The 24,749-nt window shown below is 52.6% G+C and overlaps 1 protein-coding gene across 1 annotated transcript in view; it reads left to right on the top strand.

Moving 5' to 3' along the window:
• The window catches only part of LOC311511242 (uncharacterized protein), a 53,643-nt gene extending 30,134 nt beyond the window's left edge, over positions 1-23,509 (top strand). The window contains exons 5-14 of the mRNA XM_084611656.1: positions 2,346-2,384; positions 2,554-2,628; positions 3,312-3,348; positions 4,312-4,361; positions 16,425-16,529; positions 19,440-19,478; positions 20,171-20,245; positions 22,331-22,367; positions 22,524-22,554; positions 23,296-23,509. Of these exons, the coding sequence (XP_084467782.1) occupies positions 2,346-2,384; positions 2,554-2,628; positions 3,312-3,348; positions 4,312-4,361; positions 16,425-16,529; positions 19,440-19,478; positions 20,171-20,245; positions 22,331-22,367; positions 22,524-22,548 (482 nt within the window). The 3' untranslated portion in view covers positions 22,549-22,554; positions 23,296-23,509. The remainder of the gene's footprint in view (positions 1-2,345; positions 2,385-2,553; positions 2,629-3,311; positions 3,349-4,311; positions 4,362-16,424; positions 16,530-19,439; positions 19,479-20,170; positions 20,246-22,330; positions 22,368-22,523; positions 22,555-23,295) is intronic.
• Positions 23,510-24,749: the final 1,240 nt, after the last annotated feature.

Raw genomic sequence — 24,749 nt, 5'->3', positions numbered from 1 at the left:
GGCATGCCTTGTACACCGATTATTACAGTGTGTCTAGGGTGTGAATATAGGGGTGTGTTCTGTCACACCTCCCCCCAGAGAAAGCTACAGCCTGGGAGCCACTGGCTGACCTGGAGGCAACAGGTTGGGGCCCTCTCTCCTGAATAGGGCATCTGCCACCATATTTTCTTTTCCCTTGATATGCACAATTTCCATATCAAATTCACATAGTATAAGACTCCAATGCAGAAGCTTGGCGTTTGAGGCTTTAATTTTGTGCAGCCAGATGAATGGAGAATGATCTATTAATACCCTGAACTTTCTGTTGACAAGATAGGGCTGTAACTGCTTTACTGCCCACACAATGGCATAGCATTCTTTATGACAGAATAGTTTTGTTCAGTGGGTGTCAGTTTCTTACTTAAGAAAGCAATGGGGATGTTTCTTGTTGTTCTTCCCAGACTGCCTTAATACAGCCCCTAAACCAGGGTCTGATGCATCCATGCACAGTTCAAACTTGTCAAAATCTGAGCTAGCTAGAATAGGCTTTTCAGACAAGATTTTCTTCATCTTATCAACCCCCTCTGGACATGCCTTTGTGCATACAGCTTCATTAGGCTTTGTCTTTTTACGTGGATTTGTGATTGCAGACATGAGGTCACTGAACCCACACACACACCTTCTGTCACAGCTTATAATACCAGACCTATGAAAGATTGGACCTGCTTCTTTGTTTGGGGCATAGGCCAATTCACTATGGCTTCAACTTTGAAGAGATCTGGGGATATTTTGATCTCCCCTACCCAGTGTGCCAAATAAGGAACTCCGGCTGGTCAAGTTTTACACCTAGAGGCTTTTACAGTTAGGTGTGTTTTGTGATCAGCCCCGGTGTTGCTAAACACTGCTGTATCATCCACACGGGCTCTTTCAGAGTCCTGCAAACTGTTTAACGCTTGGTTGAGCAGCCTCTGAAAGGTGGCTCCTGCATTAATTAACCCAAATGCTAATGTTGTGACCCCACAGAGACCCATATCAGTCATGAAAGCAGATTTTTTCTGTGCATCCTCATCTAAAGGAATCTTCCAGTTTCTGTTAACCAAATCGAAAGAGCTGAGATATTTAGCTTTGCTTAAGATACCCAGCATATCATCAATTCTAGGCATAGGATAAGCATCTGGTATGGTGACAGCACTGAGTTTTCTGTAATCAACACATAACCTTACAGTGTTGTCTTTTGTAGGGCCTAAGACCACAAGTGATGCCAAGAACTATCAGACTCTTTAATTACTCCCAGGTATAACATGCTTTGTGCTTCTGCACGAATTTGCTCTTGCACCTTGCCAGGGGCCCTGTAGGGTCTGCTGGGAGGTGGCTTTGGTTCTTCTGTAACAATTTTGTGGGTGAGCAAGTGTGCCTTCCCTGGCTTGCTAGAAAACACTTCTTTGTGCTCTTGCAGCACGGACAACACCGCTGCCTTTTCAGCTGGTGTTAACGCATTGCAGATATTGATGCTTTCCAGAGACCGAGTCAGTTTGGCATTCAGCCGTCAAATCAATGAGGTGGCGTGCCTCAGTTTCCCCTTCTGCACAGCAGATCATGTTTACCATGGCTCCCCTTCTGTGATAGGCTGTAAATCTGTTTACATGCACCAGCTGTGGGACAGCATTCCCATGAGGCTTTTTCCCATGGTCTGTATCTTCTTTCACCTCTGTCACCTCAAAAGGTCCTGCCCAGATTTTTTGCATTTTGTATTTTGTTGCTGGGCTTAGGACTAACACCCAGTCTCCTATTTCAAAAGTGTTTCCAAGTATGTTTATCATACCGTGCCGTTCGTTTGTGAGGTTAGACCCATCATGTCTTTTTTAACTCTTTTTCTGAACCTTTGTACGTACTCAGCTACTGGCTCTCCCTCTACCTCCATGTCCCCTTCCCAGGCATCTCTGATGAGATCTAGGGGTCCCCTCACATTCCTTCTGTATAGGAGATCAAAAGGGGAGAAGCCAGTTGATTCTTGGGGTACGTCCCTGTAAGCAAACAGCAAATATAGTAGCAACTCATCCCAATCTTGGACCCTCTTATTCACATATGTTCCCAGCCTAGATTTTAGGGTCCTACCTGGACACATGCAGACAAGTCTCTCACCTTACACTTAGCCTGTAGCTCACCAGGGCAGGGACCGTCTCCTTGTGTGTTTGTCCAGCACCCTGCACAATGGGGCCCTAATCCCTGATGGAGAGTCCTCAGCTCTACAATAGCACAAGTAGTAATTCAATGCAAGTTAAACCTTGCATGCCTAGAGGGATTTGGTACAGTGCTTGTAATCACAATGCTCATATTCACAAACTTTTTGTCTGTTTTGTTTCCAGCAGCCAATCAAGAGAAGGAAAAAGATCCTTTCAACTATGGTGAGCATCAGAGTCCTTAGTGGTATGCGCATGGATGAGTGTGCACAGTATATACCCTCGTGGCGCTAACAGGACTGTGTGTGCGCGCATGTGTGAGACCTGACCATGTTTGTCTGAACACTGCAGCCCACTTGGAAATGAAAACTTCCCTTGCCTTTTTCCCCCCTAGATTACCAGAGTTTGAGGATCGGCGGTTTGGTGTTTGCCGTGGTCTTGTTTTCTGTTGGAATTCTCCTTATACTCAGTAAGTTGGTGAGGGCTGAGTCAGTGGCCCAGTGAGATGGTGGGAAGAACCTCATGGCTAAGAACTGGCTGCCCAGGGACGTACCTCGGGTCTCGGGACTGTGCTCCAGTGGCCAGCCTATGCCACAGCCCAGGCTGCTGCAGCCACACTGCTTCTTTCATCTCCCCGAGCTGGAAACAGCCCTGCCAGCTGCAGTGTAGACGGACCTTAGTGTAAATGGGAAAACCAACATGCTTTGAGGGCCATGTTTCTGCTGAAGGGCCCTTATGCCCCTCTCAGTTCACTGGCGGGGCTACCCTCTTCCCCTGTCCCCCCTTCCCCAGTGGGATGCTGCACACTCTGACTCCTCAACGTTTGTTTTGAGTGCTGTTTCAGACAGCACAGGAGGTGACTTTCTAACCTGTGGCGTGGCTCTGGGTCCTTTCCGCCACAGGCAAGAGCTCTGCGGCATCCCCCTGCCTGTCGTTCACCACTGCTGCATGAGACTCGGGAAGGCTGCGGGGAATGCTGCAGATCCATAGCGTACCTGCAAACGCAGCCCGCGAAGCATGGACCCATGGCCGGAAGGCTCGGGAGCTCCTGGGTAGTGAAGTTCTTGGGGAAGCACCTGGGGTGAATGGCCGCAACCTGTTCCAAAGAGAGGGTGTCTCTCATACGCTCATGGTGTTTTCTTACTCTTCCAGGCAGGAGGTGCAGATGCAGCTTCAACCAAAAGCCCAGGTACGCGTGCGAGTAGTGGTTAGCCGGTGGACTCTTTCTGCCTGGAATTGGAACGCTCTTTAGACTCTTGACCCATAAATAAATCCATAGGTCCATAGCAGCTGCTAGAATGTTCCCGCTAAATGAGGATCCACGCTCCGTACTGCTTCCACGTGCCACAAGGTTTCTTGAGTAGCAAGGGCAGGATGTCTGCTTGGGGCGGTTACCCCAGTGGGGGCCGAGCTGTCTGGGGTGCACTTCCCAAGGGCCAGGACTCGAGTTATTAGCCAATCAGGAGAGTTCTAATGCCCTCGCCAGCCTCGCCCGACTGGGACACGCTTTTCCTTGCACGTTCCGATTGCTTTCCTCCTAGGGAACCTGCCAGTTCACTGGAGGTCGTAGCCTATGTGTAGCACATCCAGGAGCCCGGCATGCAGTCCCCTGGCCCCACCAGCCATCGTATTGCAGGATGGTGCAGTGGTGTGCCGGGGGCTCGATGGGGGCCTGCTTTATTTCATATAGGGCCCTGCAAGGGCCAGAGAGGCTTGTGCAAACTTAGGCTAGTCAAGAGAGCCAGCCACTGTACAACGGATCCTTTTCCCCTCACACCTCCCTCCTTCCAACAGACTGAGAGCATCTCCTCCCCAGTGCGCCGAGAGCTCACAGCCACCCCTGACTGCTGCTCTGTAGTACCCATATCTCTGAGTTGCTGGGGCTCCCACCCACCCCAACTCCCGCCCTGGTCTGAGTTGGTTTGCTCTTGGTTTGGTGGTTATGGACGAGAGTCCACGCTTCTTCACTGGGGTGCATTTGGGTCATAAAACGGAGGTCCTAACCTGACAGGCATTGAGCAGGCATAGCCCACCTGGTCTCTGTGCTCAGCCCCTCCCAGCATCATGCACTGTTAGCGGTGTCCAAACTCCTGCTCTGTGCACTGGCAAGGGCTGGCGCCTCGCAGTTCTCACTGTGCATCTCTCGTTGCAGAGCCCCTGGGGATGAGGAGGCTCAAGCGGAGAACTTGATTGCCTCAAACGGTAAGAACCTGGTTCCCTTGCTGCACACATGTTGTGTTTCATCGAAAGATGGCCCCTGGCTGCTTGCGGGGCAGGTGGCTGAGGCCTCTTGGTTGAACTTTTAAAGACGTTTTGCCATTTTCTTTGCAGCAACAGGGGCGCAAAAGGCAGAGAACTGAACTAGAGCCATCAGGTGAGCCACACCCAGCTTTTCGTATGTGCTGCTTCTCCGTGCCGGACAGGGTGAATGGCAGCTGCACACAGGGCTGAGGTCAGAGCCTCGCTTGATGTTAGCAGGGATAGCGTGGGGTAGGGGGTGCAGTTTGTTCCGAGTAGGGAGCACAGGACCCCAGCACAAATCGGGGGGTTTACATGTTACTCGGTTGTGCTGCAGTATTGGGTCCATTCCAGGATCCGGTCCCTGAGGCCTGTACTCAGATAAAGTCCTCGTGTGACACCTGCAGAAAAACCCAAGGGCCTGATTCTGGTCTCCCATGCCTGTGTGTGAATCTACCGAAGGTGAGACTGATGGGCGTGAGAGCCAAACAGGGCCCGACGCGGCCCTCAAGATCTGGCCCTGGGGCTGGGAGTCAAGCGTCCTGTTGTCACTCAGATCCGGGCTGGTTTGCGGCAGTGCGATTTGTGAACGATAAAGCCACACACGTGCGATCTGTGCGGAGCGCAGCGGCGCGTCGGATTGTCTGTGTAACCTGCCTCTGTGCTGCCCGGGCAGGGCTGACACTTTACATTCCTCAAGCCAGTGCTCCCTGGTCTTCATGTCTCTGTCCCTTCCTGACCTGTGTCCTCAACACCATGCAAGCCGTAAGGCCACTGGGTACAGGATGGCTAGCTGGGGAGTTTCCCTTCTCTAGGAGCTCTACATTACTGATGCTCCTCCTACTTTATAACCCACCTTAGAGGCATGGTCTTTCTGGAGATTTTGGGTTTTCACTGTACTCTCTGAACGCGGCTTGGTGGATCAGTTACACTTAAGGTGGTGCTTTGCTGCCAGGGAAAGGTGCTTTGTGCCTCTGGCAAAGTGGGTGCTTAGCATTCATGACTCTAGGAGCCCTGTTGTTAAGATCTGTGGCCCTTCTGCTCGGGCTGTTTATTTGGAGGTTGAGTTCTAGTTGGTTAATTTGGGATGGAACCTCAAATACCAGGATGGGTCCTTGGGCTCTCTTAAGACATTACAAACCCTGCAAAACCAGGCACTTACCCCAGTAACTTGGCTTACATTTCCTTGCTTCCACCTGCTGGTGTCCTGTTGTGCGTGCTGCTTGCGGCTCCATCTGTATTTCCTACTGGTTCTATGTAGAGCTGAGTGAATTCGCGAAGCACAGATTCATTTCCCCTCTGTCTCTGCTCAGGGACTCCCTGCTCACAGATGGAGTTTTCCTTGAATGTTTTTGTTGCAGTGACATTTTCTTAAAGTGATGGGTAGATTGCGAACCCTTGTCTGAGAGTGTTCACTGTCGTGCTCTTTTGGGTAGCGGGAACTGGTCAGGCAGGTCAATGCCATTGTGTCTGTTCTCGGATTGCATAAGTGCAGATGTGAAAATGTGGCACCAAAATACAGGATTTTTTAAAAAGAAAATGTAAATTTGGGTCCCAGAAGTGTCTGCTGCAGTGAACAAGCACCTGCTTCTAGTTAATCTTTGCCAGACAAAGCAAGTGGAATCTGCCTTTTTCTGGCTTTTTCTTAGTGTCTCCTCTGTTTTCTTCCCTGATGAGGGGTTGAGTAGCAGGAGCCAGACTGACTCATTGTCCTCCCTTCTCACAGATCAGAGACCTAAGGACAGACACTTGGACCACAAATGCAAGCGACCTGCAAGAAAGCAAGAATGACAGCAACAGGTCCTCCTGAGGAGATGCAAAGAAGCTGTGTCTGTGTTACCCACTGTACTTTAATACTGGTTCTCTGTATAAAAACCTAACTAAACTCCACACGCCATACTGTCTGCCTACACTGTAATGTGTAACGTTCATGTATAACGACCATCACCTCTAAGGCTAGCTGTTGACGATGTCGTATTAGTAAGTTTCTCTTCATTTTTCGAGTGCTGTTGAGTGGTGCGCGGCTGTATGAGATTGTCAGGATGTGCTCCCCATGGCCTTCGCTTGGCACCACGTTGGGGGTGTGGTTCTTCATCCTTTCTGGGGGGGGCGAGGGGGGGGTTGGGTGGCTGCCTCTCAGACCTAGGAACATGGCTCATACGCCACACTGCTAACTGAGGAAGGGAGGAGGGTGGGAATGGGAAGGGGGTTGGAAGGGGGTATTATTTTCACATCTGGGCTGATTGTGTTTTATTCTCTTGGCGAGGCAGGAAGTCTGTTAGAACTGGAGATGGGTCCAAACCAACCCCCTGGCTCCAGACTCTGCATGTTTGACGAAGGGGTGGGGGGTCTGAATCTGAACTCACATCCAGAGTTCTCAGGTGGCCAAACCCAGAGCCCAGGCCCAGACTCCCTCCTGGGCTTTGGGGAGTTGGAAATCTGAATCCTGGCCCAGGCTCTGCACCTGTGGCTCTTGTGAGAAGCCCGCGGCCAGTGGTGCCAGTTGAACCAGAGCTCAGCTCAAGGCCTCGTCCCAGTTGTGGCAGCCAGTTGCTGCAGCCAGTGCTTGTGCTGTGGATGGCTGGGGTGTGCACACGTGCAACACAGACAGTGCACGCTCCAAGCATTGCACGCAGCAGGTCTTGTTCTTGTGATGCAGTTTCTGTTTAGTTTAGACGGGGCTTCAGGAATCACTTCAGTTTTGTTTTGGTGAAACTGAATCTGCAGATAAAATACAACACGGTAGGGCTGGAAGAGACCCTTGGGGAGCAGATTGCAGTTGCGTTTTGCAGCATCAGCAATAACCTTCATGTGCCCCCGGAGCACGGCCCCAGGGGCCCTGGCTGGTGAGGAGAAAGCAGAAAAGCCAGATGCTTTTATTTCTCAGACCGCACCTTCCTGCCAGTTCAAACCCCGGAGAACTCTCTGCAGCATGTGGCTTGTCGCTGCAGCACCCTCCTCTCTGAGCTCACAGCTAAAATCGCCTCTCCCCCCCCCCCCCCGGAGATGTTATTTTAAATGTGATCTCTGTGAAATGCCCCAGCACAGTGACACTATGCGGGAAAGCTGGCGGTGCAGCCAGTAATCCTGCTCCCCGCCTTCCATTCTGTGTGACTCCGTCGGTGGGGGAGGAGGTCAGACTGTCTCTGAGGACTAAACAGGTCTCGTCTCAGACATTGTCTCTGTTAAAGGGCCAGTTCTTTTTTGTCTAAACTAGCAAAGGGATCCATGGAGCACTGCAGGAGAGTAAACGCAGCAGCTCTTTACCTTGAGTGGCCACACCTTTGTTAATTCCTTTCCAGTGCCCTGTGGTGGGGTACAGGGGGTTGAGTCCTTGGCATTAATGTCATGTGTAATTCCATAACCCACTTGCTGTACAACACTCCCCTCTGCCTCTGCAGAGAAAACAGAGCCCTGAATGGTGCTGGGTGACCCTCCAGGGCTCAGAGGGCAGCTCTGATAGGGTGGAGGCTGCCCCCATGCAGGTGGGCCATGCACCACTTATTTCTTATGCTGCCTTCATAGAATCATAGAATATCAGGGTTGGAAGGGACCTCAGGAGGTCATTTAGTCCAACCCCCTGCTCAAAACAGGACCAGTCCCCAACTAAATCATCCCAGCCAGGGCTTTGTCAAGCCTGACCTTAAAAACTTCTAAGGAAGGAGATTTCACCACCCTCCTAGTGAAAAAGTTTTTCCTAATATCCAACCTAAATCTCCCCCACTGCAAATTGAGACCATTACTCCTCTTTCTGTCATCTGCTACCACTGAGAACAGTCTAGATCCATCCTCTTTGGAACCCCCTTTCGGGTAGTTGAAAGCAGTTATCAAATCCCCCCCTCATTCTTCTCTTCCGCAGACTGAACAATCCCAGGTTTAACTAGGAGTAAGTGTTGCCTGCCTCTGTGCTGGCCCAGGGCACAGGGTGAATTTCCCCCCCCAAACTTCCCAAAGTCTGGTCACTTATCCAAACCTCTGATTACCCAGGAATATGTCCCAGTCCTGTCGTCTTTCCTGGTGACTTATGCATTACAAGGGGCAAACTCATGTGATCAGGTTACCTCGTAAGATTCCCTGCACTTGCCAGGCAGATGCACAAACCCAACCTGAGATAAAACAAGGGGAAAGAAATAAAATTAAATTCAAGGGAGATGAAGATTTCAGAACATCAGTGTAGGTCCAGATCTGTTCCAGGAAGATTTAGTGAGCAGAAGGAAGGTTTGTTTGGGATCCATGACTTCAGGACACAGTATTTTGTTTTCCTCCAGTGGTGTGTGAGATGGGAAGTGTCTCCTGTCCCGCAGCGTGAGGCAGAGTGAATGCGTGTTGTGCACCTCCAGACTCTTTTCTTCGTCCAACCTGTAGCAGGCAGTAAAATGTTCTTTTTTTCTTGGTGGCATTCTACTGATTCAAACAGGCAAACAAGCAAAACCCCTCCCAGTCCCCCCCGCCCCCCGAGTGTTAGCTGTACGTACACCATGAGTTCTGTGTTCAGAGTAACTTCAGTGTCTGTAGTGTGCAGTCAGTATAAAAAAAATTAAAATCATATATGTAGAAAATGGCAAAATCTTGAATGTTGTAAAATAAAACCAACTGTCGTGTTTTTATTTTAAATCAGCAAAAACCTTGCTGCCGTGATAATGGACTGTTGTATTCTGTGTTGTGACCCAGAATCTATGGGGAAAACAAGGAATAAATATCATTTCTATCTCAGTGATTCTCTAACTGTTTTGCACCATAATGCCGGGATGTCTAAGGGGAGGACCAAATCCTCTTTCCTGAATGGAAGTGAAGGCCGGTGGTTAGCAGACCCAGCTGGTAAGGGGTTTGGGGCATGCACTGCCTTTTTGTTCTGTGTTTGCACAGTACCTAGCGCAATGGGGTGCTGGTCCGTGACTGGGGCTCAGAGGTGATATCACAATACAAATAATAAATACGATTACTCTTAACAATCATTCAAGTTCACAGCTACAGCTTCCCAGGATGCAGTGCAATCTTCCCCTGCCCAAGCAGCATGGTGCATCATGGGAGATATAGGCTGTCCAGAATAAGGGTATCGGGCACTCCCTTGAGGCAGTGCACCACCACAGGGAAATGCAATTTACCGTTGAACTGATTCGAAGTGAAACGCTTGGGGTCAGTTCCACTAACCAAAGGGAAAGGTTTTGCTCAGGAGCGCTGAATCATGTACCCGTTTCGGAATCAAAGTATTTTGGAACTTTTCGTTCTGAGGTAATTTCAGTGTCAACTTCTCACCCCAATTTGGGCCAAATGTTTGTTTTGTTTTTTAATTGTTGGGATTTCCTGCAGGATGGCCGTTCTGCTGCTCGCATTGCTCTGGGCTGAGCCCAGCTTGGCCGGGCGGAGCAGCAAAGACAGGGGGGTGATTTTGACTTAAATCCTGGCGGGCATGGGGAGGCGGCGCAGTCAGCGGAGGATGGGGATGGTGCAGGCGCACGTGGGGGGAGGTCTCTGCATGCTGCGGAGGGTAGTATAACCGACTGTGAAGGCTAGAGGTTAGCAGTGGGTGCACCCTGTCGAAGAGCTCTCTGCAGCTCGAAAGTTTGTCTCTCTTACCAACAGGAATTGGGCCAATAAAAGCTATTACCTCCACCTGGTCTCTGCCCTGGCTCTGGAAGACTTGGAGTTAACTCAGCTCAAGTCACATGCCCCCCCCCCCCCCACTCCCCCACAAGCATTGGGATAAGGAGCCAGTGTTCCTAAGGGCTGCCCCTGGCTCCCTGGCAGTGGATTTTGCGAGCCCTTGGCAGCGTCTCTCTGCAGGATGTTTCCGTTGCAGGCTGGCCCCAGCAGCTCATGGGGGGTAGAGCTGTGTCAGAGTCACGAGGCTCCCAGACAGTACAGTGTGTCTGTGTCTGCTTTGGGGGCTGGCTCAGACGGTGCCAGGGCAGGAAGCTATTTATTTCTGCCCGCCGTCAGCGGAGGCCCTGCCCTCTTCACGCAGAAGCTGGATGTAGTTTAATGCCCAGAAGTTTCTGAGACCCCCCCCATGAGTCTTATGGCAAAATCAAAATTCTGCTTATTTTAATAGAAAAGCTAGATTTCCAGGTGTGTGACGAGCTTCTGGTAGCGTCCCACTGGTTCCTGCTGCTCGGGAGGGGAGGATGGGTAGGGACTTCCTTGTCTCCCAAGGGACAGAGGCGGCTCCAAGAAAGACGCCTTTTAACTGTTGAATATTGGCTTTAGGTTTCTATGCTCCCAGCCAACATGCCATGAATGAAGCCAACCAGCTCTCCAGGAGGCAGACCCTGTTATCCTGGGGTAAACTGAGGCACAGAGCAAGCCAGTGGCTGGGACTGAGGTGGAGATGGGGACAGAACCATGGGTTGTTCCCTCCACTGCCTCAAAGCACCAGAACCATGAAAGACATTTTCCCTTGGGCTTATTTTACTTTGATGAAATAGTGTCACCCTCCATCTAAGCAGAAACCCTGGTAAATTCCCTTTGGTTTCATGGCTCTCTCCTTAGCAGATCGGCACTACAAGGTCACCCACTGGGCAGGAAAGATCACGCACTGTTTCTGGAAAGTTTTGTTTTCACTTCAGCGTCTCCAAGACTTTTGTGCTTCGCTGCTCCAGCAGTCTTGAAAATGCTTAAGAAAACAGCGCCCCTGGGGCAGGCCTTTTTTACAAATGCAGAGGCCACTTGGAAGTTTCCCTTGAAGCAAATTGCCGTGGTTGGAGACAGAGCCGGCATGGCGTGAGCAAGGCTTGGGGACAGCTCGGTGCAGCGTAGCTGGTGCACCCACCGCTCGGGAGCGGGTGGATTCCAGGCAGTGAGTTACTGTGTTTGCTCTGCTGTGGATCTCCCCTGAGTCAGGACTCGCTGGCGAAGGCCACCCGGCAGCCAACCTTTCCGCTTAACACCGCATTGCGTGCTGACTGGGCGTGCATTGACTTCTTGCTGGAACCAAAGCATAATTGAAGCTAATTTCGTCCTGCAGCTGGGCTGTTAGGTTGGACCTGCAGCTTCATCTGCTGAGTACGTCTGAGTTTGGATGAGTTTTCCTCATGCTCACGAGTTGGGTGAGAAAAGTGAGCTGCACCTGACCTGGCGTGACGAAGGCAACACTGCGTATGCTCTTGCCACAGGCACAGCTAGATGCTGGGCCATCCCAGGGCATTTTCAAGGGCCTCGGAACCTCTTGCATAAAGCTGCTGCCTCTCTGAAAGGCAGTAGGGAATGGCAGCCTTGCATCCAGCAGGCTCCCCGGACTTGAGCCTGGGGGGACTCTCAACTCCCAGTGGAGAGAGAGGACATTCTCTAACGCCAGGGAGCTACTGTTCTGCTCACGTCGTCGTTCCGAAGGACGCACGGCTCAGTTCGGTATGACAGCCTCCGCCTGGAGATGCTTGCGGCTTTTGTACGGGCAAAGGCTGTGTGTGGGCCTCGTCTGTGGTTAGACCACAGGACTGGGAGTCAGGACTCCTGGGTTCTATTCCCAAGTCTGCTGCTGGCCTGCCATGCGGTGTTGGGCGAATCGCATCATTCCCTGCGCTACTTTGGTAAAGCGCTTTGAGACTCGCCGGTGTGCAGAGTACCAAAAGGGCTCCACACGGCAGAGCTGAGTATCTCTGCAGCCACCTCTCTCCCTTCAACTGATCTTCACTCAGCTGCAACTGCAGCAGGTTTTCCAGGGGCCTCAGATCCACCTCCAGTGTGCTTCCCTCCTGCAGCAGCCTGTGGGGCAAGGGGCGAGAGATTCTGCTGTATGGCACTTTCCTTCCTTTACTGGGCTATCTACAGCAAAATCAAAGGGACACTTAGGCTGTGGGATGGGTCTCCAGAACAGGGCGCTCCCAGGCCCATCTCAACAGGCTAGCGGCTTGATCCACAGCACAGGACCACCTCCGGCCTGTCTGGGGAAGGATCAGACCAGCCTGGAAGTGGTTACTCCTTTCTGCATAGGTGATAATACAAGAAAGAGGGGGAACAAACCCACGCCCGCTCCTAAACTTTAGAACGACAAAGGCAGATGAGAACAGAGAGGAAAGCTGGGTTTTTTTAGGATTCCTGGTGAATCTTAGAGCCAGCTACAGGGTGAATGTGACTATGGAGAGGACTGAAAAGCCACCTCCCGTCCCGTAGCTCTCCAGTGCTGCGTGCAGGGCCAGACACGAGCCAAGACAGGCAGTGCAGAAACCCAGGGATGGCTTGGTCTGGCATCGGTAAATTCCAATGGACAGAGGTCGTGTTCTGTCTCCAAATGTCTCAACTTCTAGCCAGCTCCTCTGTCAGGAAATGGTTAAACCCCCAAAGCCTCAGGCACTATCCTGGCTGAGTGGAGGGGTGACTAGGAGAGAAAGCCAAAGGGCCACGCTCTGCTGTGCAAAGCCAGACATGCTCACTGAGCCCAGGGTTTAACAATCTGCGTGAACCCACAGCCAGATGGAAGTGATGGAGGAAAAGGTCCCCCAGCCATGTACCGGCAAAGTGTTTATTGCCCCAACCCGTCGTTAGCAGAAACTCTGCCGGAGTCACCCTTCTGTGCCCTGGATGTCCGTGGACAGCTGTGATGTGACCCTATGGCTCAGACTGTAAGTACTGGCTAATGACGGGAATATTTGTCTGTCTGCTTTTTGGGGCACAGGGCAAGGTCACCACTGACCAACCAGCAGAACCCCAGTTTCCCACAGTGCAGGCAGCCGACAGAGCATGCATGGAATGGGGTGTAATGCACCTGCCAAGACGTCCCTGAGCACTGAGCAACGGTGTGGGGCTAGCTCTGGAGTAGTGGCGCGTGCTTTCAGCTGGCGGGTAGATCCTGCAGCCTGTGCACTAGGGCAGCTATGGGGCCTGATTGTGCTGCAATGAAACCAGGGGTTTGCTGTTTACTCCAGGGGTCTCTGGGCCCCAGGGGATCCTGAACTGAGCCATCAGTTTGAGGCAGGGCAGCATTGCTGAGCCTGTGATGGGAACGTGGAAGGAAGAATCGGGGCTGGGAGTGTTTGGGCTGGGAGAAGCCTGAAGAAGAGCCGGAGGATTTGCTGGCTCCTGGCCCTGGTCTGCCTTAATCTGCCCTTGCCTTGTCTCTGCTGCACCCTCTGGCTGCTGCTTCGCCAGGCTGGGGAGCTCTGTAAGATGTCATGTTCCTTTTGAATTCGCTTTCAACTTTCTATGTCTGCACTTTCGTCAGTAAAACTTTTGTCGGTCAGGGGTGTGAAAAAACAGTGTGGACAGCGCTTTGTTGGTGGGAGACGCTCTCCTGACGACAAAGCTACTGCCCCTCGTTGGGGGTGGTTGTATTTTGTCGAGTTACCTCCTGCCAACAAAGAGCAGCGATGCTGCGTGCCTTAGAGCAGCCTGGTTGCAGAGGCACAGCTGTTCCGCTGTAAGGTGTGCAGTGTAGACATCGCTTTAGTCACAAGGAGGAGGACTGTGCCCTTTCCGAGCTGAGTTCAAGCTGCAAAATTTGGAGCTTGTGTGTGTGTGTGAGATCTGTAGAACCTCTGCGCTAGCTTTGTGCTAATGTCAGCCAGGGAGGCAGGGTTCCTCCCCTGGAAGCTTGTAGTAAAAGAAACCGTGGGAAGCTGCCGCCGCTGCTCAGCTGTGGTTTAGTGCCCATTTGCTACAGCCCTGTGAGTGGCCAGTGCAAACAGCAAACAATGCCTGTGCTCAACTGGTGAGGCGCCAGGAGGGAGCTGACTGTGTCTCCTCACTAATGACAGGCAATAAAATCAGTTTTGTGCTAGGAGGAGGGAATCCTTCCAAGTCACCTTTCAATGGCCCCATTTTCTGCAGCAATTTTAACAATAACCAGAGATTTTCAGAAGTGTGTGTGTGTGTGGCGAGCCAGCCACTTTGCACTATTGAAGCTGTGCAATAAGAATCTGGGTTCAATGCATCTCAGTTTTCTCTTGCACAGCCCCTTTCCTAAAAACTGCAATCCCAGATGTGTCTCAGAGTTAAACAGGTTGCAAAGTCAGAAAGTGGGGGATGGGGTCGGGGGAGAAGGAGTGTGAGGTCTGGGCCAGAGGAGAGATGTGGTCTGAAATGAGCGTTGAAAACAGAAAGCAAGTGTGTGCATGTGGCAGTGAGAACAGGGAGGCTGCATCACAGGGGCTGCTGCAGAGGGGGAGATTCTTGCACCCAGAGTGTTAGTGAGCCGGGTCAGAGAGGGCGTGGGTGCTACAGGGCCAGAACAGTGGCTGAGGTTGATGCAAGCCACAGAAGTAGGATTCAGATTTCCAGTACCCCAACATTTGGGCTTGATTTGAGACTGTCTCCAGTCAATGATGCTAAGATCTGAATTCCAGGGGTGATACCTTGGGCTGCTTTAAAGGGACAAACAATAGACCTGGTGTCAGTAAATAGCCTGTAACCCTGGCACTCAGACATTGTGCTGATCAGCACCTGGCATAAATCCACAGACAGACAGACAGACAGACAAAGGCATGCTGTCCTCCCAGCCCTGAATGTTACAACTGTTGCTTCTTGCTTACGAAAAGCATGAAGGGGAGCCATTTCATAACAAAGACAAACATTCTGAAATGCACCCCCGGAGCAGTTCCTCAGGGCCAGGGTTTTAATACAAGACCTTGATATCACTGAGGCTGTAGTCAGAACTGATTAGATTCTCAGAGCTGACCTGGGATGGTGTTTGTCAGGCTATTATTCAGCTAGCGAGGTTCTTATTTTGCTGCCCAGCACTGTGGTGTCGGAGTGTGTTTCCTGTAGGCTCTGGGAATCTGGGTCAGAGAGAATTCCCTGGGGCAGGTTCCACTTTGTAAGCACCATAACAGTAATCCAATGGGCTGCGTGACTTGCTGGTCACTCATTGCCAGAACAGAACAAACTGCACTTAACAGACTGCTCAGCACTTAGCCTCTGGCTGCTGCGGAGGTGGGAGGTTTACAGACCTGGGGGGGGAGGACAGGGGACAAAGCGATTTGTGTATGGAGACAGCATTGGCAAAACCAATGGCATGGACTGGACTGTACTGCCTGCTACCCTGGGTGCAGGATGCTGCCTTTGCTGAGACATGTGTTGATTACAGTAGAACCTCAGAGTTACAACACCCCAGGAATGGAGGTTGTTCGTAACTCTGAAACGTTTGTCACTCTCAACAAAACATTATCATTGTTCTTTCAAAAGTTTAGAACTGAACATTGACTTAATACAGCTTTGAAACTTTACTATGCAGAAGGAAAATGCTGCTTTCCCTTAAATTTTTTAGTAGTTTATGTTTAACACGCTATTGTACTGTATTCACTTCTCTTTTTTTGTTGTTGGTCTCTGTTGCTGCCTGATTGTGTACTTCCGGTTCCACTTGAGGTGTGTGGCTAACTGGTCAGTTTGCAACTTTCTGGTGTTCATAACTCTAAGGTTCTACTGTATCTTTTCCGAAGGACTGGGATTGGGGCAGGCTGCCCCATCAGCAACTTAGACATTGGGCCTGCAGGAGGTCCAAGCAATGCTGAACTCTGGCTTGGCCTTAGTAGGACCCCTCTCTCCCCACCAAGCTGCCAGAGTGGTGGTGGGGTAGGATTCCCCTTCCCCTCCTACTTTGCTAGCCAGTAGCCAGCCAAGAAACATGATCAAGAGATCAGAGCCAAGGGCCGGAGCCAGGAAATAGGTCTGCCACTGACTCACTGGGTGACCTCGGCCAAGTCCCTTTCCCGCTCTGTGCCTCAGTTTCTCCCCATAACATGGGGATAATGACAGGGCACAGCAGGCAGAGCTTGTGGGGGCTGAGTAGGAAGGTCTGCCAAGCCCCTGGAGAATGAAAAGTGCCCTAATTAGTTATTAGCCCTTCCCCTCACCCTGCTGGGCCTGTCAGAGCTGAGATGCCCCTCGCTGAACTCCATGACACTCCCACTGGCCTTTCAAACAGAGGCTGAGGGTGCGTCCGGCTCAGCCCCTGCGCTTCGTGTGAACTGGAGAGAGCTGGTTGCAGGGGTTTGTTCTTTCCTTTGCCCCTCAAGGTGTCTGATGTTTCCAAAACCTGGGTCTGGGCCATGTGCCTCACCTTGTGACTGGGATAAACATTATACCGAGGCCGTTAATGTTTAATGGCGTTTGTCCACCCGCCCCCTATTAATATGCTTTCCCGGTGGTGCACGCGCCCAGGCCAAGGCACCGCTGGACGGCTCACTGGGAAGATGGCTGACGGTAAGGGTCTCGCTGCTCTTCAGCTCCCAGGGACAAACTCGCTCCTGTTGGAGACAGGCTGCACTCTGCCGGGCTGTACCTGGGAGCACGCTGCCATTCATTTACCCTCTCTGCAACTGGAGTTCAGGTTTTGCTGGCAGGCGTGGCAGGCAGACAGCACTCTATGCTTGTGCAGACAGACAGACCTGAATGGCTCTTTAGCAGGGAAGTGTTCCCAATGCTCTGAGATGTGGGGGCCTAACGCCCAGTTAGACGTCTAAATCAGCAGAGTGGTTTGATTGTCAAAGGTGCTGAGCACAGGCTGCTCCTGCCCCACTGGCCTGAGGATGCTCAGTGCCTCGGGAAGCCAGGCTGCTCTCTGGGTGGAGCTTCACAAGGGATCAGGAGCCGGCCATTAGGCTCTCAGGTGGAAAGTTTTTGGCTGATGCTTTTAGATGCCTTATCCTAGTGCTTGGAGTGATCTCATCCTCTCACAAGAAAAGAGGGCTGTGCCCAGAGGCTGAGCTGGGGAAACCTTCGAAGGATTCAGGAGAGATACCCAAATACCCCAAGAGCTCTCCCCTCAGCAGAGGGAGTACTAGTTCTAGGAAGGGTCAGTATTTTTGTAGAGGGATTTTCCCTTCGCAGTTGTTCTCACCGTAGGACTCTGTGGCAAGGGAAGGGGACCTCGAGCAGAGAAAAGCTGCCAGGGGACAGAAGGAGGGGTCAGCGCAGTGTATTATTGTGTGACCCGTCTGAGCAGAAAGCCGTAGTTCCAGCCTGGGGCATTTGTGCTGTGGTATTGAGGAGTCAGGAGGCCAGCTTCTGCCCTGCCATTTCACCAAAGGGAGTGGGAATTGCTGGCCGCCTCAGATTACAAGCGGGCACTGTGTGAAACCGGGGTGTCGGTGATGTAACACCCACAAATGGTGGCTGACTTGTGCAAACACAGGTTCCTTAGGAGGAGTTTGTTCCACAGTCCCCAGACACCCTGGAGCCATTCAGGGGGACACAGGCTAAGCAGTAAATCTGCCCATGGTTAAAATGGAGATTTGAATCTGTGACAATTCTTGCGCTTTCCTTTTTATCCCTCTTTTCTGTCTTATTCCCCCAACCCCCATGTGCCCTGTTTGAAATAGGCAGTGAGTAACAAGGCCCACCCACCCCACCTACAAACAAAGCCAGCACTGTAAAAGGCAAGGTGGTGGCAGGCAGATGAATAAGAGTCTGAGTTATCGGCTGTTTTCTACCCAGTGCTCCGCGCGTGTTGAGAAATAATTGAGTTGGAAAGGCAGGTTAGAAGGTGAATATTGAATGTGCCAGTGACTGATTGCAGCTGTGTAACGTTACTCTACCCAGGTTAACCTTTTCCTCCTCCTCCTGAACACATTGCTTTAGACACGGTCGAGATTGGAACTTGCCCAAAGTTTTAGGGGTGTTTGGATCCACCCAGGAAGTTTGATTCTGGAAACCAATTCCCCTGCCCCCCCAATCCCAGGGACCTGGAATCCAACCTATCTCTAGCTGCTTCCAGTGATGGAAAAAATGGTCTGTAAAACATAGGAGTTTGCTGAGGACTCTTTGGAAAGCCAATCATGCGCCCCAAGGGAGACCTTTGTGTTATGTAGCCTGTGAAATCAACCGTGTCCTTACTCCACCCCCACTCCACTCTCCATTGCCCTCACGACCTGTTCCCTTCACAGAGCTCTCTCTGGGGACCAGGGATCCTGCTAGGTTTTAAGACTCCCCCAAGATGCTGCTCCTGGCGCACTGGGTGCTGGGCTGTGCAGGTGCCTGGCAAGCAGCAGCAGCAGTTACAATCTGTCCGTTCAGAGCAGGTTTTGGTGATCTGGGACTGTAGGCTTGCAGAGTTTTGGGGCTATACACGTGCCAGTAGCACTAGCCTGGGAAGTGGAGCCCTCCCTAAACTGGCTGTGAAATCCCAGCATGGAAGAGTCTCCAGAGGTCGTGCTCAGGATCGCCTGGCCCTGGGCATGAGTGCTGTGTGCCCTGATCGGAGTGCCCAAGCCTGCCACTCTCAGCTGATCCCTAGGTATTTATGTGGCCCTGGTGAAGGTACTATTTAGGGCCAGCAAGCAGTTATACGTAGAGCGAAAGTTTGGCTCACACAGCATGATTATAGGTTAGGACTGTGGTCCTTTGGCGGAGCTATGGGAGGCCAGGACCAGGATAGCAGGCCCTGGTGCAGGTTGGACCAGAGCTGCATCGGCAGATCAGTTTGGGAGACCAAAGACGGGACTAGCAGGGAGGGCCTGTGGATCAGAGAGGAAGTGCATTGGCACAGATGTTCAAGAGAGAAAGGGCTGGAATAAGGTGGGGTTGGGGGAAGAGAGGGCTGGAATAAGGGGAGGTTGCGGGGGAAGGGTCTTCAGGTCTAAGCTGAAGGGTAGATTTAGAAACATGCTGTTGAAAATGAATCGCACCCACATTGACCTTGGGCAGGTGGGCAGAGGGCGGGGAGGTACACGGGACTTGCAGACTCTCTGGCACTGGGGGCAGGTGTGTAATGGTCGCTGTGGAAGCCACTGGGAGCTGGTTTTGTGGGCTAGGTTAGGATCTATCCCCGGCATTCCCAGTCTCCACTGCCAGCAGCCCCACAAGATCCCACAGGGCTTCACCGTCAGCCAGTCAGAGTGTGGCTGCTGTAGCCTGGGATCACTGTGCTGGCTTGCCCCGAAGGCTCTTCTTGGCGGCCATGGGCAGGGACGCATCAGCTGTTTTCCCAGCTCTCCCGTGGAGCCCTGGGCACTGTTCAGGAGACCTGCCCTCCCTGGGGCAGCTAGGCCCGGAGTCTGGGGTGCGGGGAGCCCGATCCATAGCAGCTCCCTCGTGTCAAGGAGCTACGATAAACCAACAGCTTTGGGACCCCACCCCATTGGCTCCTCACCGAACTGCTCCCTCTTTTTCCAGAGATCGTCCCCGAGCAGGTGCCTGACAAGTTCACCTATGGTAAGACTCGTCTCTGCACCGTCCCACGAGGACCCGGCTGCCCCGGCCTTTGGTCTGTAGTTCTTTGTCCAGTGGTTCGAGTCCCCCTGTGCTCCAAACACGGTGGAAGAGATGGCCCCTGCCCCACATCATTACCCTATCAATAGGACTGAGGGGGAGTGCTTTTGGCCCCTGGGTGCTGGCGGGGAGCTGAAGCAGATTCAGTGGCTCACCCCTGGTCACACAGGTCACACAGGTCTGGGATGGGCCAAGGATTGAGCCCAGATCTCGACATGGACCTTAGCCCCCAGGTCACCCTTCTGCCCCATGGTTAGCCCATGGATCTCTAGGCAGTGCCAGCCCCAGTAACCATCCTGTAGCCAGTCGCGCAGCTCGGTGAGCCTGTGGGTAGCTGCGTGGGATGCCTTTGGTGGCACGCAGACCTGTCACACGTGTGTCACAGGGGGCCTGACACCAAGCTGCGTGGCACTGGGAATCAGAACAAAGCCCCTCAAGGCGCTGCGATAAGGCTGTGACCCAAGCCCAGCTGCCATTGGCTCTGGAGCTGCAGTGAAGGCACGGGCCACCCCAGCGGCAGATGATAACTCTTGCTCACCCAAGAGCTTCAGAGCTCGGTGAGATGCGACTCTCCCCACCCCGGCCCGGCTCCCTTTGCTCCGCCAGGCTAACAGGTGTCTCTCTCTCGTTCCGAGATTACGAGACCATTCGGAATGGGGGGCTGATCTTCGCCGTGGTGGCTTTTGTGGTCGGACTCCTCATCATCCTCAGTAAGTGTCACTACTGGGGGGCTGCAGACTGGTCTCCCGCAAGCCCAAAGGCCGGGGTCACGTGGGGGCTCTTCTCTGCCCCCCAGCTATGCTGCACATGGCTGCCTCGTTCAGGGGAAGGGAGGGGAGGGTGTGTCCGTGCTGTGTGCACAGATACAGGCAAGCAGAGCCCTGCCTCAGTGTGCGTCACAGACGGCGGGGTCGGAAGGGCCTGCTAACATGCCCCTGCTTTGTGGCAGGATGAGGTCCATTATCCTTAAACCATCGCATGGCTGAGGGGGCTAGGGGCCTAGGGCCTGAAGGACCCCAGCAAGGGCAGTTCCATTTGTCAGCTACGCTTAGAACTTAACTTTCCCTGAAATGACAGGTTTCAGAGTAGCAGCCGTGTCAGTCTGTATTCGCAAAAAGAAAAGGAGGACTTGTGGCACCTTAGAGACTAACCCATTTATTTGAGCATGAGCTTTCGTGAGCACTTCATGCTGCATACAGTATGCATCCGACGAAATGAGCTGTAGCTCACGAAAGCTTATGCTCAAATAAATGGGTTAGTCTCTAAGGTGCCACAAGTACTCCTTTTCTTTTTTCCTGAAATGTTTAACCTGGCCTCCCCTGCCCTCCCTGCGCCCTGGGCTTGGACATCAGTGAGAACAATGGCTTCTATCTCTCATATCTCCCCTCTTCTTTGTTCTCGCTGCAGGAGGCCCCTCTGAGGTGGGGGCCAGAGGCTGGGTACCTGGTTCAGAACTTAGATGCAGATTTGGGTGCGTGTTAATCTTTAGTAGAAGCTGGTAGGAAAATTTCCATCAAGGCAAGAGTCCGACAGAAAATGGGGGTGGGGTGGGGAGGAGATTATGCAAATATTTGCAGAAGCAATTTTGCATTTTCCTGCCAGCTTTGAGGCTCAGGGTGAAAAGGTCACCAATTAAAATTGGAAGCAACAATATCTGACATTTCTAGAGGCAGAAATCAGGTTTTCCAAAATGCTCCGCTCCTGCAGACTCACTGGTGACCCAGCATGCTGGGTTGTTTTGCAAACCTAGCCACATATACCCAGGGGACACTTTGCCCACGGCTGACAGGCAGCCAGCTCTGGGATGAAACACAATAACAGTGCACAGCGCTATAGGGAAGAAAGGGAAGGAGAAAACTGTATGCACTTGAAACTGCAGCAGCAGTTTAGCAAGAGATGCAGAATGGAACGACCTGGGGTGGAGTTGGCCAGAAAGACTGGGTCAGCATCCCGGCCTCTGTGCAAAGTGCCATGGGCTCTTTAATAACCCACGCTATGAGTCTCACCCACTAACCCCAAATGCTGCACACTCTGCAGATGGGAATAACAGCGTATTCCATGTGGGTGCCAGACGCTCGGCTGCTCTTCATTGCTGTGCTCAGGGCAGCTCCCAGCCCAGGCTCTCCCAGCTGGTGTCCGAGCCTGGCTGGGCCTTGTGGGAGCGTTTGGCTGAACAGGGCGTTTGTTCAGAGAGCTCAAGGAGGCTGATGTGTCCCATTGGCACCCACAGGCCGGTGGGGGAGAGCCCAGAGCACGTTCCCAGAGTGCACCTCCCTCCCGGCTGGGCAGGGGCAGGCGGCTGCCCAACGTTGGAGTCAAACAAGGAGGAAAATAACTACGGGACTAAACCAAGACCCGGTGGCTCAAAAAACAAAGCTGGGGGTCAGTCCAGAGACGGGCACGGATCTGACCCTGCCCCCATCCCCACTGCCCTGGGGCGGCCGGCCTCACAGCTTTGGGGATCCCAAGCCAGACTCTGGTGCTTGTTGAACCAGGGCTGTGCCTAGAGTTCCCACCACAGTGGGTGGGGTGGCCTTGGTCCCTACGCGATGGCTGCAGAGGCCATGCGGAGCTGAGAAGGCAGAGGCTGCAGGGGAGGGGCTCATTGTCCCACAGGGGCAGCAGGATTATTGCATCAAAGAGACAGGAGCAGCAGAAGGTGGGGTGGGAGACTGAGAGCAATGAGGGGGCGTGTTGGCCAGGGAGCACCGAGATGGGGCTAGGGAGCACTGGGATGGGGAGGGGCAGCATCAGCCAAGGCGTAGGAGGCCTCAGACTCTATCTCTTGTTTCCAGGTCGGCGATTCCGCTGCGGAGCAAAGAAAAGAAGGAGGTTGGTGTCATTTTAAATTGTCCAAGTCAGTCAGCCCACATCTTCTCTTTAGTGGGAGTCTGTAGATGTTCAAGGGCCGGGGACATTCACTTTCCCCTTGGCTGCTTTGGTTCAGGCTGATGCTACTTTCTCTCTCTTTTCCTTCTGTTTCCTTAGACAAGGTGACGATGATGAGCTGTAGCTGCAGGTACGTGGAACAGAGGGAGAGCAGTGGGGAGTGGGAGGCAGCGTGGATAGCTGGGCTGTGTGGTGTATCAGGCTGGTGGTGATGCCGGATGCACCGCACCATTAACACGTGTCCATCCTGCTAGGAAAAGGTTCAGTGGGCTCTGCTGACTCCCTGGGGCAGGAGGCTCAGTACCCCACCAGGACATAAGGGAGATGGGAGGGATTCTCTGGGAGGCAGAGGATCTAGGGTGTGGACTGAGCATCCTAGAGAGAGGAGTCCTTGGAGCTTCCCAGCCTGTGGAGAATGTCTGAGTCTGAGCTTTATGCATGTATTTATTGCTTAGGTAAAGCCAGACCCGAGGGAAGGGTTGGGGCTGGGCTCTACACACTGTGCGGGCTGTGTCTGTAGAGCAGTTTGGGAGAGGCCAGGACGTGGGGTGGGGTGCGGGGGAAAGGATCCAGGTGGCACAAACCTTTTGGGTCTGATCCAATGTGAGGAAACAGCATTGACATCCACACAGTGCAGCAGCACTCTGGGACGAAAATTTATCAGCCAATCAGATGGCTCAAGGGGCTGAGAATGGGATTGCCCGGTAGGTGTGGCCTATCCCCACTGTGGGGTGTGTGTCTGCAGGGTGTGTTTGTGCAAGAGGAGTGCTGTGTGCACCAGCAGAGGGCGCGGCACTGAGCTGAGAACTGGTCTGCAGGTCTCTACTTCCCGGCTGATTTAACCCGTTGTATTTTTTCTTTCCAATTCCAGAGCTGCCTGGACTGTCTGGAAAGAGGCTTCCTGCCCAGTGCTCTGTCAGAGTCGGGGGAATTCTCTCCAGGAGCCAAGCCCCTTGCACCGGAGACATTAACCCTCTCAGCCCTGCACCTCTATACAAATCCTTTTCATGGCTTTCCTTTGTAAAATCAGTTCAGTACTACTTTGCCTCAATAAAGCTCCTGCTGAGAGAGGGTTAAAGCTTGTACCAAGGTGGGTTTGAGTCAGCCGGTTTCTCTGCCCTGTATCAGTTTCTTTTTCTGTCCAGAAACATCAGACAATTCTGAACACAAACCCAGCAGGTAAAATTCCTCCCCCTCCATCCCCATAAGCAAAAGGGGTTTGAACTTTAACCTTTTAAGTGAATGGCCTAAGTGCCAGAGGGGGAGGTATTCTGAGCTGGGCACTCCCTCAGACTTTCCTGTTGAAGCTGGTCCACCTTCATTAAATGATAATTGGGGCAGTCCCAGTTGCCCAGTGGTTTGGGTACCTCCCCCCAGATCAGTGAGCTGCTGGTTGAGATGGGATTTGACCATTGCTCTCTAACCTCGCAAGTGAAGGGTCTAAGTGCTGGACTGGGACATATTCTGACCTGGGGCTCCCTCAGTCTTTTCTATTGATGCTGGTCCACTCTAACTACATAATAACTGGGCTAAAACTTGCCTCTCGGGTTTGGGGGTTAGAGCACTTCTCTGGGATGTGAGTGACTCTGGTTCAAATCCCGCCTCTGCCTCAGTAAAGGGGATGTGGTGCCTGCGGTGCAGGCCCTTATAAATCCACTGTGGACTATACAGAGGAGCTCATGCTGGTTTAATTAATGAGTAATTGGGGGCCATACAAAAGACCCAAATCACTCTTTTGTCCCCAGTGGCTAGGATACACACTCAGGCTGTGCGGACCCCAAGTCACTCCCCTTCTCTGCTGAGGGGTGTGAACTGGGGACTCCCACCTCCCAAGGAGAGTCAGAGGTGGGCAAGCCCTGTCCAAATCCCCTCCCTGTCCCCAGAGGACAATGGCCTCCTGAGAAAGGGAGGGGGAAAGGATGTCACACCCCAAAGGGCAATCAGTAGGAAGGCAGAAAATCCCTGTAGAAACCCCTGCTGACCAGGCAGAGGAAGTTGAGCCAGCCTCTCCTACAGCCCACGCAAGCACCCTAACCACCAGACTATAGAGCGACTCTGGCTTTTGGCGTGGCCTGAAGGACACTTAAATCAAGTGAAACTTCAGAAGGCGAGAGTGAGGGAACCCCTCACTCAGCACTATCCCTCAAAGCGCACACCCAGGCTGCAGGAGAGCCCTCTTCAAACTGCTTCTCAGCAGGGGATTTGAACCTGCCATAGCCTAACCCTGGGTCTGTAGAGGGAGTCCTGGCGCTGGCCCAGCCCAAAGAATAGTTAATTCAATTGGAACAGCTTCAAGAGGCAACACCCTGAGCACAACACCCAGGA

Source organism: Lepidochelys olivacea (assembly GCF_965140295.1).
Source record: "Lepidochelys olivacea isolate rLepOli2 genome assembly, chromosome: 22".
NCBI lineage: Eukaryota > Metazoa > Chordata > Testudines > Cheloniidae > Lepidochelys > Lepidochelys olivacea.
Note: the sequence above shows the minus strand (reverse complement) of the source record. Positions and strands in the feature narration are given on the sequence as shown.